This window comes from Podarcis filfolensis (assembly GCF_964270895.1).
Source record: "Podarcis filfolensis genome assembly, chromosome: 12".
NCBI lineage: Eukaryota > Metazoa > Chordata > Lepidosauria > Squamata > Lacertidae > Podarcis > Podarcis filfolensis.
In genome coordinates this window covers 38345632-38365105 of record NC_139614.1, presented here as the reverse complement: position 1 = coordinate 38365105, position 19474 = coordinate 38345632, and the positions used below count along the sequence as shown (strand labels likewise).

At 45.0% G+C, this 19474-nt stretch overlaps 2 protein-coding genes across 2 annotated transcripts in view; both read left to right on the top strand.

Moving 5' to 3' along the window:
- LOC310745980 (patched domain-containing protein 3-like) overlaps positions 1–18179 on the top strand; it is a 68185-nt gene extending 50006 nt beyond the window's left edge. The window contains exon 5 of the transcript XR_014540463.1: positions 17488–18179. The gene's annotated coding sequence lies outside the window, so the exon portion shown is untranslated. The remainder of the gene's footprint in view (positions 1–17487) is intronic.
- On the top strand, positions 8437–17351 carry LOC310746423 (patched domain-containing protein 3-like; the record flags this gene model as incomplete). The annotated part of the gene is given in 9 exon segments (XM_083580138.1): positions 8437–8441; positions 10944–11089; positions 12119–12227; positions 12349–12496; positions 12815–12998; positions 13381–13445; positions 15178–15346; positions 15572–16079; positions 16081–17351. Coding segments are annotated over 9 exon segments (2313 nt in total). The 3' UTR covers positions 17060–17351.
- Positions 18180–19474: the final 1295 nt, after the last annotated feature.

Here is a 19474-nt window from a genome sequence, read left to right as displayed (position 1 = left end):
GAGAGAGGGACAGAGAGCCTGCTTCTTTAAAGGAGCAAAGCGGGAGAGGAGAGGAGCCGCTTACACAAGTATAAGCGGCTCCTGTCTGGTTGGTTCCTTTAAAGCAAGCAGGCTCTCTATCCCTCTCTCCTCCCCACTCAGCTCGCTAAATAGCAGCAAAGTTTTTCAGCTCGCTAAGCTGGGGGTGAGCGGGGAGGAGGGAGAAAAGCAGAGCCTGCTTGCTTTAAAGGAGCAAAGCGGGAGAGGAGAGGAGCCTTCTCTCCTTATACCCCTCTTCTTCATTATTAGCAGCATCCTTCTCCACCCATCCCACGCGTGCTTCTTCTCCCCTTAAGCCCCTCTTCTGCATTATTAGCAGCATCCTTCTCCACACACCCCACGCGTGCTCCTTGTCCCTTGAGTGCTTTTCCTTCCCTCCCCACTTAAAACGTGGTTACAAAGCATGGATCCACATGGATCCTCAGGATTTTTGCACTGGGTCACCCCAAATTCACCATCAGATCACATAGCATGTCCATGGCTACATCTTGCACCAAAAAAAATCACGCACCCACTGTTGCCTGGGGCCGCAGTGGTGCAAAAACGTGGTTACAAAGCATGGATCCACATGGATCCTCAGGATTTTTGCATTGGGCTACTCCAAACTCACTGTCAGATCACATGTCTGTGGCCACAGCATGAACCACAAAAATCATACATCCACTGTTTCGTTTAGAATAATTTTTTCCTTGTTTTCCTCCTCTAAAAACTACGTGCGTGTTATGGTCGGGTGCGTGTTATAGAGCGAAAAATACGGTAAGTTGTTGTTGTCGTCGTCCCCCTGCCAGTGTGTTTCATGCCTCTTTCTGCCTTTGACTGTTCTCATCAGGACAGCTTCATTACTGTCAGATTTGTTTCTGTTTGAGGGTGCTGATGGCAGGAGAGAGACAAATTAGGAGTGGCTTAAGGACTCCAGTCAGCAGTATTTTATAATGGAGTACAAAATACATAACATGTCATGGGAGCATGAATTAAAAACTCTGCACTGGAAATGCGGCAAGTGTACAGTAAACAGAAGTGTGAACACAGTCTTTGAAAGATACACCAGCTTGCATAGTAAAATTCTTGGAAGGACTGAAAGAATAACCCAACTTTCTCCCTGATCCAGCATTTCATTAGGCTGGAGCTCATCCAAATGATGATGAGCTAGCAAATCAAGGGAATCTGGCTAGTACTGCGATTGTGCCGTGCAAACACAAAAAATGCAAATGCATTACTTGGCGCCTTTATATTTTCAGCTTCTTTTTTTCCCTGGAAATGTTCCAGTCGTTAGGGTTGCAAAGACAGGCTTGAAAATGTGTGGATGATCTCTGGTGATGCCTCTAATGCCACAGGACTCTGAAGGGTGTGTATAGGTAGCAGAATTTCAATGTCCTGAATAAGTACTTGCTCCTCCTTGTAAGTGAGGAAAAATAAATTAACCAGTTCACACTGATCTGGAGTTGGGGGTGAACAGGGAAGCGGCTAAGTTTGCTGAGGATAACAAATGGTTCCAGTCTGTAACAATATAGTACCGTATTTTTCGCCCTATAGGACGCACCGCCCCATAAGGCGCACCTAGTTTTTTGGGGGGAAATAAAGGGAAAATTTTTTATTTAATTTTTAATTTTATTTACTATTGAATATTGAATATTGAATATTATATTTAATATTAAATTTTATTTAATATTTAATTTTAGTAAGTAATTAGAAAACAAGCTATTGCAGCATCTCTGGCAACAAGAATGCCAAGGAGTGCCTCTTTCAAAATGATGCACATTATTACTATGCCTTGTGTCAATCTCTAGGTTTAAAAAATGCATTTTATGCTTTTATACAGTACTTGCTGTTTCCCGAATTACTTCTTTTGCACAGCTTGGACATGCTTGGATGTAAATCAGGGGCAGAAAACCTTGAGCCCATGGGCCAAATTTGGCCTGCCAAGCTTCACCATTTGGCCCATAAGGCCATTTTACCCAAACCATACCCACCTGCCCTACATCTGATGTCACATGTGATGTCAGGCACAGGGCAGGTAGAGATAGGGCTAGATCAGCTGCACATACAACCAATCCCAGCAGAAGGGACCACCCATCAGCTGATGCATTGGGACTTCAGTTCTGCTTGGGCACCATCTATCCCCGTTCCCGTGGGCCAACTTTGACAGGACCACCTTATCTGTCAATTGCCTCTACACACATTTCAAAGTTGGACCGTAGGATGGGGAGAGATCTGGTCAAAAAGGTTCCACACCCTTGATATAAAATGATTAATAAATTATGTAGATAAATAAATGAATACTTAAATGATCCAGAGCCTAGGCCCAGCACATAATTTTTCATGTAATTTGCATATGTAATTGATGTGCATAGATGCCTCTAGAAAATTAATATGGTGGTTGACTGGGGTTTGGACAATACAGTAATATTCTTTGCAGGACTTCCAACTGCACTATAAATAAAGCTTTCAAAATATTTTTAAAAAGGGGGAGCAAGGGGATTGAGATTTGGGCCCCACTGCAAAAAGCTTGGTGCCCTGAATTAACCTTTAGCAACACCTCTGCCAGATTATGTCAGTGTGATGGGCTGATTTGTTCGAAATGCATATCATCCGACCCACAGCTCCTCACTCATAGGAACCCCTCCCCCTTCTTTGTGAAAATGAAAACAAAAAAGGACCTGCTCCTTTAGCATTTGTAGAACAGAAAGCAGAACCTCACTGCATACTAAAACTGAGGGTTAGCTAACAAGCCCAAGCAAAATTTGTACTGTATCTGTTTTCTCAGCTAGGGTGGTTATTAGTGCAACTAGTTCTGTTTATCTGTGCTACCCAGGCCTGAATAGTTAAACCCTTTCTCTCTCTCTCTCTCTCTCTCCCTCCCCCCTCCCCCCTCCCCCCACCACTATGTGGTTTGAGTACTGGAGCCAGTAACACATTTCAGTGTAAGGCTATTAATATGCCTCTTTGCATCCAGAAGAAAAGTAAAGGAACTGCTCCAGACAGTAAGTTTTATTCCATTTGGGTTAGTCTGTTGCAGCTTTTCATTCATTAGCATGTATTTTCCCTCTCACCCTATTAAACAGAACTCACTCTGGTACTTAGAGGCATAAGGGACATGGGTGGCATTGTGGTCTAAACCACAGAGCCTAGGGCTTGCCGAGCAGTTTGAATCCCCGCGACAGGGTGAGCTCCCGTTGTTTGGTCCCTGCTCCTGCCCACCTAGCAGTTCGAAAGCACGTCAAAGTGCAAGTAGATAAATACTTCAAGTTCAAGTTTTATTGCGGCAAAAGCCAGTGACACTAAACACCACAAGATCAAACAAAAAGAAATCAACAACAACATCAGAAAAGAGAAGAAAAAGAAAAAAGAAAAAGATTACACAAGGGAACGTCGCAGTGTGCCATTCAACAGATTTGAGATTTACGCTTCCTGATTACTAAAGTGCAAAATTTGGCCACCTCATATGATATTCAGCTTGAGGAATCTTCCAGAAGGTATTTTCGTAGAATTTCGGGGGAGGATTCCAAATAATGTTGTAGGGGTATAAATTTTGATAAAAGCGGCAAAATAAGTTGAACTCGTTCTTCACTGTAAAATTCGCAAAATAGAAGGATGTGTGTGACAGATTCTACCTTATTAGACATACAGGGGCAGAGACGCGCATGCATTGGTACCCGCGTGAATTTGCCGTACAGCACTGCTGAGGGCATTGTCTCAAAGCGGGCTCTAGAGAAAGCCCATCTATAAGCTTCGTTAGTGATGTTAGTTAAGTAAGGGGCAGCTGCAAAATTAGGCCAAGCTTTTAAGCATCTATACGTCTCCGGGAGTAGGGCGTCTTCTTGTTGTAATTCGACATTGTAAAGTCTCTGAGTGATAATTGCTTTTGCCTTGTTCGGAGTTTCAATAAAAAGATTTTCAGGGTTTAGGCCAATTTGTTTGATCTTATTAGTTATTTGCATAAGCCAAGGAGGATAGGGAGCTGCAGCCAGGAAGCAAGGTAACAGTCCCTTAGGATTGTAATGGATTTTCAGCCAGAGGGATATTGCTTGCTCCCAGACTTTTAATTCCACTCTGGGCAGTCCTGCCTCTTGCCTTAAGACTGCATTAGGTGTACACTTTGGGGTAGCAAATAATGATCTTAAGAATTTTGATTGTACTGTTTCAAGGGTCTTAAGGTTGGCAGAGGGGCTAATTTGAGAGCCATACAGGAGTTAGGCTAAAGATTTTGCCTGAAAAACTTTTAGGGCCATCGGGAGGAAGCCAGCTCCTTTCCTTCTGAATAATCTAAGGATGGCATTTGCACTTCTTCCTGCTGATATAGCTGATGTGGTCAGGTGTGTTGACAATTTGGCATTATAAGAGAAAGTAATGCCTAAGTATTGGAAGGTCTTAGTCTGTTCAATGGCGTTTCCCTTTACGCTCCAATTATCTTTCCTGAAGGAGCGGTTAAAATGTACAATTTTGGTTTTGGCAAAGTTAATTGTTAACAGTTCAGTGTTACATTGGTCACTAAACTTTCCTAAGGCACGTTTCAGACCCACTTTGGTTTGAGAGAGAAGAACAGCGTCATCCGCATGCATTAAAACTGGTACTTTTCTGCCGTTAGAGAACACGGGGGGGTGGGTTTCGATTTCACGGCAACATGTGACCAGGGAGTTAACATAGATGTTAAATAAAAATGGGGCTAATAGGCATCCTTGTCTAACTCCCCTTTGGACTGGGATTTCTCTAGAGAGTCTACCGTCCTGTGCGAGTCTTATCTGGAGGGTATTGTTCTCATGAAGCTTAATCATCAGAAGTAATAACCTTCTGTTAATACCCATATTGGCCAATTTGGCCCAGAGCCTACCCCTGGATACAGAATCAAATGCTGCCTTTAGGTCCACAAAGGCCGCATACAATGACTTTTTCCAATGTTTCACATACTTATAAACAAAATAATCTAACACTAAGCAGTGATCTATGGTAGAACGTCCAGTTGTAAACCCTGCTTGTTCAATTTCTAGCAAGTTATTATGATCTAACCATTCACATAATTTTAGGCATAGATGTTTTGTATAAAGTTTGCAGATCACATTCAGAAGACTAATTGGTCTATAATTAGATGGGTCAGAGGGGTTGCCCTTTTTAAATATAGGAACAATTATAGCCAGTCCCCAATCTTTAGGGATTTCAGTTGTCTTATCTATATATGAAAATAGATTTGCAAGAATCGGGGCCCACCAGTTTATTTGCGCTTTCAGAAGTTCAGCGACAATGAAATCACTTCCTGGGGCTTTGCCAGATTTCATTTGTAGAATTAACGAAGTGATCTCAGTTTCAGATGTTGGGGGCCATGGTGTATCATTATCTAAAGGGATGTTAAGCAGCGCAGAAGGACGATGTTCCCTAAACAGCACTTTATAGTGCTCTTCCCATGAGTTTGCAGGGATTATTGTGCCCTCGTTAGGAGTTTTGGTTTGACTGGAGATAATTTTCCAGAAGTTGGTATTGTCTTTTTCTATTGACGCTTTTATGAGGGCCTGCCAGATGAGAGAGTCTGCGGTTCTTTTTTTGGTTTTTAGTAACTCTTTGTAGTTCTTTTTTTTAAGTTGTAACTCTAATTTAGTGATAGGGTTAGGATTTTGCTGGAAGACCTTAAAGCATTCCCTGAGTATAAGTTTTGCCTGGATGCATTCGCGGTCAAACCATTTTTTGTTGGTAGGGGACTCATTGTGGTTAGGTCTCCTGAGTCTTGACAATAACGGTTGGAGTTTTCGGATTAAAGTGTTATAATGGTCAATTGGGGAGGTCTCTTCAGTGTCGTTGGAGGTCAGATCAGCCCAGAGGAGTTGACCTTCCATTGATTGTGTCCAAATGCTAAAATTGTTATTAACATAAGGGGACCATTTAATTCTGGATCTGCCTATTTGTTGTAGAACATTAGGATCTGGTGTCTGTGGGGCGAGCCCACATCTAGAGGGTTCCCAAAATTCAGTCCTTTTAAGATTTAGGGGTAGATGGTCACTTTCGGTTCTTATATCTACAGTAAATTCAATATATTCATCAAAGAGTTCTTGGGAGACAAGGATGTAGTCAATAACAGAATGCCTTAAGCCTGACCAATAAGTAAATTGGCCAGGGCAGTCTCCCGAGGAGAGGCCGTTTAAAATAACAAGGTTTAATCTAAGTGCCATTAGAAAAAGACATGTACCAGCAAAATTGGTAACTGGGTCAAGTGAATGACGCCTGAATAGGGGCCAATGTTCATCATTAGCATTTAGGGGACCCATTCCACTTTCGTTGATTAGCTGTTCGTCTGAGTGGCCTAGCCTTGCATTAAAGACCCCACCAATAATTAAGGAGGCAGAGGGAAACTTATTTGAGACAAGGAGAATGCAGTCTTCCAGTTCGTTCCAGATGTTTTTAAGATCAGTTTGTTTCATAAGTAGGTGAATGTAAACATTGATGCATATGATCTTAAAGTGGGTAGAGAATATTTTAACAGCCAAAATCCATTTTTTATCGATTTTCAATTGGATAGGGGAGGTTCCTAGATCTGTCGATACGAAGGTGCTCAGACCTCCCGCCGGTCTTCCGCCTTTTGGGCCGATTGAGGCACAGGAATGGAAAGCAAAATAATTGTGTAGTTCAAAAGGATTTTGCATCCAGGTTTCTTGGAGCAGGATGATCTTGAACTGTGATACGTAGGTTAGAACGTCTTTGTCCATTGTTTTCGATTGCCATCCAGCAACGTTCCAGGATAGTAGTAGAGGTGAGAGTCATTTTGTCTCTTCAATAGCATCTAGGGCTTTCCCGGGGTCGTGGAAGATGCATCCATTGGATGGTGAAGCTCCGGTAATGTGATTAGGGGCGCCACAGAGATTTCGGCGTGGATTTCAGTTGGGCAGAGTAGGGGTGTGTGTTCTGACGTGACCTGAGGAGATTCATATCCCATTTTTCGCTCCAAGTTAGGTGGAGTATTTGCCTCTTTTGTGGGCACTAGGTCTTCAGAGTTGCGGAGATAGAGTAATAACTCATCTAGTCTGTCCGTTATCTCTGTTTGTTCGGCTTTTGGCAGATGGGAGAAGGAAACAAGTAACTCCTGCTCCATCGAATTCTCTAGATGAGTAGCCTTTGATAGGAGGGGCATGGGGGTCTCTGTCCAACTAATTAAGTCTGAGGGTGGAGAGGTAGAGCTCGTAGTAGGTGGGGTGCCCTCATTTTTAATTGCTTTCCTTTTAGCTGGAGAGTAGGGTATAAGAGGGCAAATCTTAGTGTTGATAAAAACTCTTGTAATAAAAATTCCATAATTAGTCAGGTAGCTTCGTAGGGACATCATATAAGTTGGAAACTTTTTAGATTCGAAGGTGAGCAGTATCCTCTGCATGTGTGGCTTGCTGTAAATGTGGACAGTGGATTTCAGATCGATGGAAAGGGGATTTACGCCCAAAAGCTCAGCTAGATGCCTTCTTGCGACATGTATAGACGACCAGTTAACAACCTGACCTTTGAAGGGGAGGATAATTAAACAAAGTCTAGTGGCTTGTAGTGAGAGATTGTAGGAAGATATGGTGTGTAAATCTTCCATAGTTTGTTCATTTTCAAATTTGCAGCCAGTCTGCGAGGTTGAGCGCAGTAGGACAGGTACTCTAGGTGTTGGTTCGGCCCTATCCTCCGATGAAGCATCTACGGGGCTGACATTAACTTTTGGGGATACAAAGGATATAATCTTCTCTAAGGAGCCTTTGATGTCTCTTATGTATTTAAAGATATAGTCCACGGTTTTAGCCACTAGGTCTAACGTGGTAGAGTGTTCCAGTAGTAATTCAGAGAGATGGTTTTCTTGTTCTCTGATGCAGTCTTCTGCCTGAATGGGCATAGTCGGAACTTTTTTGGGACCTTTTGGTCTCGTGATGGTGTTGTTTAAGGGGTTAGTGGGTTGTCTAGCGGATAGTTCCTTTGGTGTAGTTTCCTTATCTATTATCTCTGCTAATGGAGAGAAGCTATTTGAGGTCGGAATATTAAAAGTATCCTTTGTTTTTCCATTAAAGAATTCGCTGATTTTGGTTTGCTTGGTGAGGGGCAAACATGCCATTTCCTCTAAGTCCTCAGATTCTCTGCAGCGTTTTCCAACCCCCCTCCTCGCATCAGCAGGGCTGTCTAATTGCTGAGTCATCTCTCCCTTTACCTCGCTCTTCTATCTTCCCTAGGTTTTTCAAAGAGTCGAGGGAGTATTTTCCTTGAAAGTATCCTATTCAAGGAGGAGGAGTGTGCCAAAGGTTATTGGCATAACACTAAATTATGCTCCGTCTGTGCCTCCAAACTTGTGGTGGGAACAGCCCATGAGTCTTCCTGTAAACTCTTCGCAATGTGATAAGATAGTCAATTCAGCTTTAAACTTCCAAGAAGAGTCAGGAATACAAAGCGTGGGATAGAATGCGGTGAGGTGCTTAAATTTATCTGAGCTCAGTGTTCATTAAAATAGTCTTTAAAAGGAGTAAAAGAAAATAAAAAGATAAAATCAACGGGCTCACATTAGTAGAGTGCTGGTCGCCATCATACCGGCGGAAAGGTAAACGGCGTTTCTGTGCGCTATTCTGGTTCGCCAGAAGCGGCTTAGTCATGCTGGCCATACGCCAGCTCCCTCAGCCAGTAAAGCAAGATGAGTGCCACAACCCCAGAGTCGTCCACGACTGGACCTAATGGTCAGCAGTCCCTTTACCTTACTTAGAGGCAGGCTGCTTCTGAAACTGGAGTCATGGAATAGCATCATGACTGGTTGCCATCGGTATTATTATCCTCCGTGGATTTGTCTGATCCCATTTTAAAAGTTATGTAAACTCGTGGCTGTCTCTAGAAGTTTGAAGCCAGACAGTGGTGCTCAGCTGAAGCTTCTGCCAGTCATAGGCTGTGCACACATTTGTGACTCGAGGCATTAGAGATTTTGTTCAGCCAACCCAACCAAGCAGCTTAATGAAGACTGAGAATTGCTGGGCGGCCTCAGAATGTTGAGCATCCAATGGGATGCGGAGTGAAATGAATTAATCTGAAAGAGGGCATGGCTGGCTAACTTGAACCCTTGGTGTATGAAGTCTTGCACTGTTTAGGAAGGGCTATTCGAAAGAGCACCTCACCCCTTATATGGCAAGTCAAGTCACTGAGGGCCTCCAGCAGATACCACCTGATCAGGAGGTCTGTTCCTCACAATGTAGGACTTGGGCCGTTAGTGCTGTGACACCTGTCCTTTGGAATTACTCCCCACTGCTTGAATATTACACAGATGCTGTATCAGCTGTCTTTTAAGTGTCTACTGAAGAACCTTGCTCTTAGCAAGTAGAGATCTTTCCCAGTCTACATCTGTATTGGAATTGTTTTAAGGATGTTTTTATTGTTTGCTATACTGGGCCCCTGTACAGGAACACTCACTGCTGCAAAATGTATTTCAGGTCCCACTTATATTCGGCTAATATATTTTGCTAATTGCACTCTGTCTTTATACTCTTGTGAGCATTTAGATTTATATATTAAGAGAGAGAAAATATTTAACGTGATCTTCTCTTCTCCCCCACCCCACCCCCGCTCCCTATGGCAGGTGGCTTATTTTACTTCATTGTCCAGACAAGAAGAGTTTGAAAAAAATACTAAGGAAGTGGTCCCTTTGTTTTCCATCACATATACCTTAACAATAACCTTCTCAATTATCTCATGCTCAAGGTAATTGCTGAGGAAAGGGAAATCATTTTTATCTTTTCATTTTGTGAGAGTGTATGGGGGACTCCCTGGTCTTGAATGGGGCAACTGTGTCTGTGAAGGAGGAGGTACACAGCCTGGGAGTCATTTTGGACTCACAGCTATCCATGGAGGTGCAGGTCAATTCAGGACAGCTGTCTACCAGCTCCATCTGGTACGCAGGCTGAGACCCTACCTGCCCGCAGACTGTCTCACCAAAGTGGTGCATGCTCTAGTTATCTCCCGCTTGGACTACTGCAACGCATTCTATGTGGGGCTACCTTTGAAGGTGACCCAGAAACTCCCAACTAATCCAGAATGTGGCAGCTAGACTGGTGACTGGGAGCAGCCACCAAGACCACATAACACTGGTCTTGAAAGACCTACATTGGCCCCCAGTACATTTCTGAGCACAATTCAAAGTGTTGGTGCTGATCTTTAAAGCCCTAGACGGCCTTGGTCCTGGATACCTGAAGGAGTGTCTCCACCCCCATTGCTCTGTCCGGACACTAAGGTCCAGCGCCGAGGGCCTTCTGGCGGTATCCTCACTGTGAGAAGCGAAGTTACAGGGAACCAGGCAGAGGGCCTTCTCAGTAGTAGCACCCATCCTGTGGAACGCCCTCCCATCAGATGTCAAAGAAATAAACAACTATATGACATTTAGAAGACATCTGAAGGCAGCCCTGTTTAGGGAAGTTTTTAATGATTGATGTTTTAATGTATTTTTAACCTTCTGTTGGAAGCCGCCCAGAGTGGCTGGGGAAACCCAGCCAAATGGGTGGGGTAGAAATAATAAATTATTATTATTATTATTATTATTATTATTATTATTATTATTAGGTATCATGGGTATGCATGCTTAAGAGGAGGTAGTAGATCTACCAAGCTTCATCTGAATGTCTGCTATCTTTCCCACATTCCATCTTAAGAATGCAGACTCAATGGCCTTACCAACAGCCAACTTTGTTCTCCCCCCTCCTTAGTTTGTTTACTGTCTAGCTGATGAAGCATTCTGGGGAGCTTGGAAGCTTGCATCCTTTTTTGAGATATTTTGTGCAACTAGAGCTTCAAAACAAAGCTTCACACAGCTTCAGTGCATGCATAGCCGATCCATGTGGTGCTAACGGGTTTAGCTTGGTTCAGTGGGGGGGGGGATTAGCACGTGTACCGTGATACTCTGAATCGAATTAGAATCTTCTTAATCTGTTTTCCAGGCTGGACTGTGTACGGACAAAAGTGTGGGTTGCAGCTTTTGGGGTGCTGTCAGCAGGCTTATCTGTCGTCAGCAGCTTTGGATTGCTGCTCTTTTGTGGGGTGCCGTTTGTTATCACAGTTGCAAATTCGCCATTTCTTATCCTTGGTAAGTGAGCAAATGTACACATTCCTCCTGACTTCTCCTTTGGGCTTTTCATTAATATATTTAAGCATAATGAACATCCACATTCAGTTAGTCTGTGTGCCTCACGTACTTGGGCATAGAGCTGGACACAGTTGCCCAATCATCCCGCTTACCTAAGGAGAAGATTGACATACAATCCCTGTTAGGTCATTTCAATTTTGCTTGTAGAGTGGTCTTCCCCGCCTAGCCAGGCTTTCAGTGGGTCTCAAGCACCCACACCACAGGTTCCGTCTTCCAAAGACAGTTAAGGCCGACCTAGAGGTTTGGGTGACATTTTTGGAACACTACAATGGAGTATCCCTATGGCAGGATGTTCTTAACTTGTCCTCGGATTTTCAGGTCCATTCTGATGCGGCAGGGTCCCTGGGCTTTGGCTTGTATTTCAGGGACCGATGGGGCGCGCAACGTTGGCCAACGGGGTGGCAGGGCAAGGGCATCACGCGGGATCTCACTTTTCTCGAGTTTTTTCCAATAGTAGTGGCCGTGCATATCTGGACGGAGGAGTTTCGAAATTGCCGGGTGTGCTTCAGAACCGACAACCTGGCAGTGGTGAACATACTGGCGAGACAGTCATCCCGATCTGCAAGGCTCTCCTCCCTTCTGCGATGTCTCGCTTCCGGTCGCTGGCACCTGGAGCACAGCTGTTGCCCAAACCCTTTCCGGAGCACCTGTGGAACGTTGGAGACGCAAAGTGATTAAGGGAGTATTAGCGTCTGTCGCACCCTCCACTCTCAGGTCTTACAAGAGGGCCAGGTGCGATTTCTTGGGCTTCAGGTCTGGGACATCTGGGCTTTCGCCTAACGTGCCGCCCACCACTGACTACGTTCTGCAATACCTTTCACACCTCGATGACTTAGGACGTGCGCCTAAAACCTTAAAATACATGCCATTAGCTCCTCCGATCCATGCAGTGACTTCCTGATCCGCAGAGCTATCGAGGGCTGGGGCAGGTTACGCGGGATCTCACCTTTCTTGAGTTCTTTCCAATAGTGGTGGCCGTTCACATCTGGACGGAAGAGTTTCGAGATCACCGCGTGTGCTTCAGGACCGACAACCTGGCGGTGGTGAACATTCTAGCCAGGCAGTCATCTCGGTCTGAGTGGGTCTCCTCCCTTCTGCGGGCGTTCGTCCTCCGGTGCCTTGAGTACAACATAATATTTTCAGCCAAATTCTTACCCGGAGCCAATAATGACATAGCCGATGCCTTGTCTTGATTTCAGATACCTCGCTTCCGGTCGCTTGCACCTGGAGCACAACTGTTGCCCGAACCCTTTCCGGAGTACCTGTGGAACTTTGGAGACGCAAATTGATACAGGGAGTATTAGCGTCCGTGGCACCTTCCACTCTCAGGTCCTACAAGAAGGCCTGGTGTGATTTCCTTGGTTTCAGGTCTGGGTTATCTGGGCTCTCACATAACGTACCTCCTACCACTGACGATGTCTTGCAGTACCTTTCCCATCTCGATGATCTGGGACGTGCTCCTAAACCTTAAAGATTCACGTAGCCGCCATCAGCTTCTTTTCAAAAGCTACATTTGCTCATGACCCGTGTAGTGACTTCTTGATCCGTAGAGCCATTGAGGGTTGGGGCAGGTTGCAACCTCCCAGGGCCTGAGAGCCGTAAGCCGATTTCTTACGGGTGGTTATCTCAGATACGCATAAAACTCAGGTCAATTTGCTGGTCCAGGTTCGAGGCACGTCTCTTTTCCGCAGCATACGCTATCGCCTTTTTTTTGGCGCGCTCAGAGTTGGTGAGGTGGTGTTTGAAGTTGGTGCACGAGGTTCAACACGCGGCCTCCTGTGCGAGGACGTGCAGTTGTCCGAAACTACCGTGACAGTGCGTCTACGTCAGTCCAAGACTGATCAGGCGGGTAAGGGTGTCCTAGTTAAGCTCACGGCGTCGGCACAGCAGGGCCCATGCCCGGTAAAGGACACTAGGAGGTACCTCTACCTCAGACCGCCCGGCCCGGGTCCGTTTCTGGTCCACGAAGATGGGTCACCCTTGTTGAGGCACCAATTCACCAGAGTGCTTCGCAAGGCTATTGAGGCTTGTGGTCTATCCTCCCAGGAGTACGCTGCGCACTCCTTTAGAATTGGCGCCGCAACCACGGCTGCGCACCTGGGGTTACCGGCGGACAGGATCAAAGAGATGGGCCGGTGGAAATCCAATGCTTATAAGTCTTATATTCGCTAGTATGCGACCTGCCGCTTTTCCCTACTTACCCGCCTTTTTCTTTCTGTCTTTTACCCCAGTTATGCTCAGAAGAAGCGTGTGGATTTGCGGCCACAGTATAGTTCATTGGGCCCGCGTACAAGCGGTGAGCTGCGGTCTTGGATCCAATCTTGGCCTTCCACATGGTGTTTGAGTTTCCTGGTTTTCGAGAAGAGGCATGCGTTGGGAGGAGCTGATGCCATTGCTGTGGGAGAAAGTAGCCAAGTTCGGCCCTCCCGACATCCTTGTGTTTCATTTGGGGGAGAATGACCTTGCTAACAGAAGGAGTGTGGACTTGTTGTGGAGCATAAAAAGAGACTTGAATGCATTTGCAGCCTTGTGTCCCAGAACGTCGGTGTTCTGGTCCTCCTTCCTGAAAAGAACTGTTTGGCGCGGTGCGCAAAGCTGTATGGCCATTGAAAGAACCAGGAAACTCGTAAACCGGGCGGTAGCCCGTTGAGTGCGCTTTATGTATGGCCAAGTCATTTATCATGACCGTATCCGGATCGGCGACCAAGCTTTATACCGGAATGACGGCGTCCACCTATCAGATTTGGGGAACGACATTTAGTTACCTAGTGTCATCAAAAGTATCTGGGATTGGTTGCAGCTTTGAGGGTATTGGCGGCGAGCCTTTGGCTCGGGTGGCGGTTAGGCATTGGAATAATGTGTTGTGTGTCGAAGTGCTAGGTGTGGCCATCGCCTATGCCTTCAATTTTTAGGGGTATTCCGTTAAAGGAATCTGGCGGTCGTGTATTCTGTCCGATGCCTGCTTGGCGGGAGGCCATGGCACGACCCTCGGTGACAGCAGGGGTGAGCCTATAGTTGGATTAGCATCAACAGGCTCCACCTACTGGTGAATAAACCCACTTGTTTCGATCCAATGCCTAAGCCAATACCTCTTCATTGCTGTAATCAATAAAGTTGTGGCCTTTTCTAGCCCATCAACCTTATATCACTTGTCCTTGTGTCTTCATTTCACTTCGCGGGGGTCGGGTCCTCGCACCACAAAGACTCTCCTCCCTGAAAGAGAGGGGAGTGGTTGTGGGCGGGAGCCCGAGCACCGCCCAGCAGGGGGCGTTGCCCCCTGCCTCCAGCTCACCTGGCTGGCACTCACGCCCCCCCGATGGCCACCCAACCAGGTGCCGTGGAGGGGGCGTGTTCAGCAGCCTTTTGCTGCAGTGCCAGCCTCTCCCTGGCCTCATTCCTCATCAGCGTCCCATCGCAAGTCACCCACCCTCCACTCCCTTTTAGTTAGGGCTTAGGTCATTGGCCTTGCTATGGACCTTAGGTTGGTCGCCCTGGTTGCCCGGGGGGCCTGGTAGGAGTTTTTCCATTTGGCATTAGGCTTTTTGGTTTTTTCGCCTACCTCGTAGCAATCGTCACAACTTTTGTGGTATTGGTGGGTAGGTTAGGCATTGGAATAATGTGTTGTGTGTCGAAGTGCTAGGTGTGGCCATCGCCTATGCCTTCAATTTTTAGGGGTATTCCGTTAAAGGAATCTGGCGGTCGTGTATTCTGTCCGATGCCTGCTTGGCGGGAGGCCATGGCACGACCCTCGGTGACAGCAGGGGTGAGCCTATAGTTGGATTAGCATCAACAGGCTCCACCTACTGGTGAATAAACCCACTTGTTTCGATCCAATGCCTAAGCCAATACCTCTTCATTGCTGTAATCAATAAAGTTGTGGCCTTTTCTAGCCCATCAACCTTATATCACTTGTCCTTGTGTCTTCATTTCACTTCGCGGGGGTCGGGTCCTCGCACCACAACGGGTTTAGCTTGGTTCAGTGGGAGGGGGGATTAGCACGTGTACCATGATACTCTGAATCGAATTAGAATCTTCTTAATCTGTTTTCCAGGCTGGACTGTGTACGGACAAAAGTGTGGGTTGCAGCTTTTGGGGTGCTGTCAGCAGGCTTATCTGTCGTCAGCAGCTTTGGATTGCTGCTCTTTTGTGGGGTGCCGTTTGTTATCACAGTTGCAAATTCGCCATTTCTTATCCTTGGTAAGTGAGCAAATGTACACATTCCTCCTGACTTCTCCTTTGGGCTTTTCATTAATATATTTAAGTATGGTGATGGGTGAAAATTCTCTTACATATCTACGGGTTTGCGACGTTAAGGAGCCTTTTTTTTCGGGAGCCAAGCCATTCGAGTTTCAAGATACCACTGTATTTCTCTTCTCGCATGACATATAGGAACTAATATGTTATATATTTGCCGTTCTTCAGGGGTTGGTGTTGATGACATGTTCATCCTGGTGTCTTGCTGGCAGCAGACTAAAGTGAAGGACAGTGTCAGAGATCGAATGGCTGACACCTACAGAGAAGCAGCTGTGTCCATTACCATCACGACCCTCACAGACGTTTTAGCCTTCTACATTGGAATTGCAACTTCATTCCAGTCCGTTCAGGCATTTTGCATCTACACAGGAACAGCCTTTGTGTTCTGCTACTTATATAGCCTGACATTTCTTGGGGCCATTCTTGCTTTAAATGGGAGACGAGAAGAAAGCAACAGACACTGGCTCACATTCATGAAAGTGAACAATGAGCCTCAGGATTCTCAGGGCTGCACATATAACATGTGCTGTGTAGGAGGGTCTTTTGATGAGTCCACTGGAGCAGAGACTGAACACCCCATGAATGGATTCTTTAGAAAGTATTACGGTCCCTTCCTTATGCACAGCTGGACCAAGGTGCTTGTGGTAGTCCTTTATCTCTTGTACTTGGGTAGTAGTATTTATGGTGGTTGTTACTGAAAGCAAAGCTTATTGGGATTCATCTGTCCGTGCAGATGTTGAAAACTGTATGAATGCACTAGAAAGCTCATCCTACGTCAACAAGAATTTATCAGTGTCCTGGTTGAGAACTTACCAAGATGTCGCTAAACGTATGTCTTTCAATATAGATGACCGTAGGCTTTTCATTGACAATTTAGCCACCCTTTTTGAGATTAATCCAGACTTCAAGTGGGATTTTTATGTTATTGCTACAGAAATAATAGCGTCACGTTTTTTCATACAGACAGTCAATGTTACTACTGCAGTGGATGAGAGGAGTCTTTTAAATGAGCTGAGAGGTCTTGCTAAGGACTGCAAGGTACCATTAATGATTTATCATCCAGCTTTTATTTACTTTGATCAATATCTTGTGATCGTTCAGAACACAGTTCAAAATGTTGTGATTGCTGCTGGAGCCATGCTACTCATTTCCTTACTATTCATTCCCAATCCTCTTTGTTCTTTGTGGGTAACCTTTGCTGTTGCCTCTGTTATTGTCGGTGTAGCTGGTTTCATGTCCTTCTGGAATGTGAATCTTGATTCCATATCCACGATCAACCTTGTAATTTGCATAGGGTTTTCAGTAGACTTCTCAGCCCATATTTCCTATGCTTTTGTTGCCAATGAGAAACACAAAGTGAATGACAAGGCTGTGGATGCTTTGTACCACCTTGGCTACCCTGTTACGCAGGGAGCTATTTCCACTATCTTGGGAGTTATTGTACTCTCCATGGCATCCTCTTACATCTTCAGAACCTTTTTTAAGATAATGTTTCTGGTGATCTTGTTTGGGGCTGTTCACGGTCTCATTTTTATTCCTGTGTTCTTAACTTTCTTCGGCTTTTGTAGTAAAATGCCAAATAGACAGCTTCCAGTCAGTGCCCAGAGCTCCAGTGCTGGAGGAGTTCCTTTCTCAGATACAAATACTGTATTATGAAACCGCCTAATGTAAACATGACAATATTACAATGAGAGCAGTTCAATAATGGAACGAATTACCTAGAGGGCAGGTGTGGGCTCTTCCTGGTGAGCATTTAAGGTCCCCATCCCTACCTTGCAGGCTGCCATCTGATTGGATTTTACTTTGATTCTGACTTGATTTTAGGAGGTAGGATGTATTTTAATTGATTGCTTGATTTTATGGTAATATGTCATATATATGATATTAGCCACTCTGAGCCCTGTTTTGGCTGGGGAGGGCAGGTTATAAATAAATTTTATTATTATTATTATTGTTCCTCAGTGTTCTCTCTCCCACCACTTGCGGGCCAACTTTGGAAAGTGAGCAGGACCACTGACATCACGATTACATCAGGTGGCTCTTTTGCCCACATGGGTCTTACCCATGAAGAGCACTTTTCATAGGGCTTCGTAAGACCCAGTGATTAGCTGATTGTCAGGTGTTGCAAAGCCCTGCACACAGCAGTTTGCTTAGGATATTTCAGGCGCCAACATTCCACTGATTGACAGCGCCTCAAAACCCCTTTCAGTTGAGCCACGTTTTTACCTGGTCAACACTTGATGTAGGGCAGGCAGGCATGGCTTGGCTGAAATAGTCTTGTGGGCCAAATGAGGCCTCACAGACCTTATTATTTATTTCATTAAAATTCTATACTGATTGAATGTAAAAAACAAACAAAAAAACCACCTCAAAGTGGTTCACAAAAATGTACCCCTGCTAATTATACTTACGGACTAGAAGTTCTCCACCCCTGCTGTAAACTATGGGTCTCCATTTGGGTTGGGTTAGAGACTGGTGATGTACTGGAAGAAATGTTGAGAATTTTCAACCTGTGCTGTTACATCTTTGTCACCCAAGGTGCCTTTAGAGCTTTTAACTAGCCTAGTGTCCTTCAGATGTTGTTGGTCTACAACTCCCACCATCCCAGACCATTGACCGTGCCAGCAGAGGCTGATGGGAATAGTAGTGCAAAACTGGAGGATACCAGGTTGGGGGAGGTTGCTTTAGAGAAAGGAATACATAATCAGTGCCTTTTTAAAAAGAAATTCAGTGCCAAAGTTCAAACCTGCTTGGAAATACCACCCATTGAAGTGGGAACCCCTCCTTCTTATCCCAGATCTTTAGGGGCCTACTAAGGTAGTATATCTTATGTTCTCTGTTAAACCAAAGATGCTGTGATATTAGCACCCAAAATATACAATATAGCAAGTTTCACTTGTGTCATATTTTCTTTTTAAAAATATTTTTTAATGTATTTTTTCCAAGATTTTTAGGTTTACAAAAGTTATGTGCAATACCGGGGTGAAGGCATCTTCTTCTATTTGTCCCCATGTCAGTTTCAGTTTATTGGTTAATTTTTCTAGTAAGGCTGTTTCCCATACTATTTAGTACCATTGGTCCATGCTTACTCCTGACAGGTCTCGCCAGTGTCTGGTTATGTTTCTGGCTACTGAGAGTAGGTGGGTTATGAGTTCTTTGTGATGTGAGTGGGCATTATTGTCTTGGAAGATGTTTAGTAGGGCCAGTTCTGGGGTGATTTCTAATTCTTGTTTAGTTATTTTACATATTTCTCGTATGGCTGTTGTCCAGAATAGTTGGATTTTGGGGCATTCCCACATCATGTGGAGGTATGTGCCTGTGGAGGTGCACCCTCTCCAGCATTTTGGTGAGGTTCCTGGGCGTATTAGCGCTAATTTCCTTGATGTTAGGTACCACCTGTAGGTGAGTTTCAGAGCGAGTTGTTTCCTTTTCGTTGATATGGATTTAAAGGGGGGTTTAGACCACATTCTGGTCCACTGAGTGGGGTTAATCTCATAGCCTATGTCATCCTCTCATTATTTTTTTATTATTACGTCTACGGGGGTCGTGGGATGTTGTAGTAGTATGCATTTCTCTACCTACGGTTCCATATCTTATAACTCTAAAGTATTGTGGAATTTGTTTTGGGAGGAATCAGACATGGAGGAAAGGGATAATTTCCTTGATGAGCTCAAATCATCACATGTATGAGGATAAGGCAATAGGGTCAGAGTCAGCCAAGCCAGTTGCTATGGCAACAGTCCAGTGCCACCTGTATAGGTCAGGCATCCCCAAACTCGGCCCTCCAGATGTTTTGTGACTACAGTTCCCATCATCCCTGACAACTGGTCCTGTTAGCTAGGGGTGCTGGGAGTTGTAGCCCCAAACCATCTGGAAGGCCGAGTTTGGGGATGCCTGATATAGGTGATGGAGGCATCTCTGCTCAGCTGTCCGGTGTCTTGTCCTGAGAGTCAGTGAGTGAGTGCTGTCGGAATCCGTGTTATGTCTTGAATTGCTGGAGCAACAGAAATACTTTCTACTTGTACATATCTTTATCTGCATAGCCTACAAAGTGTATGAATATATCAAGTC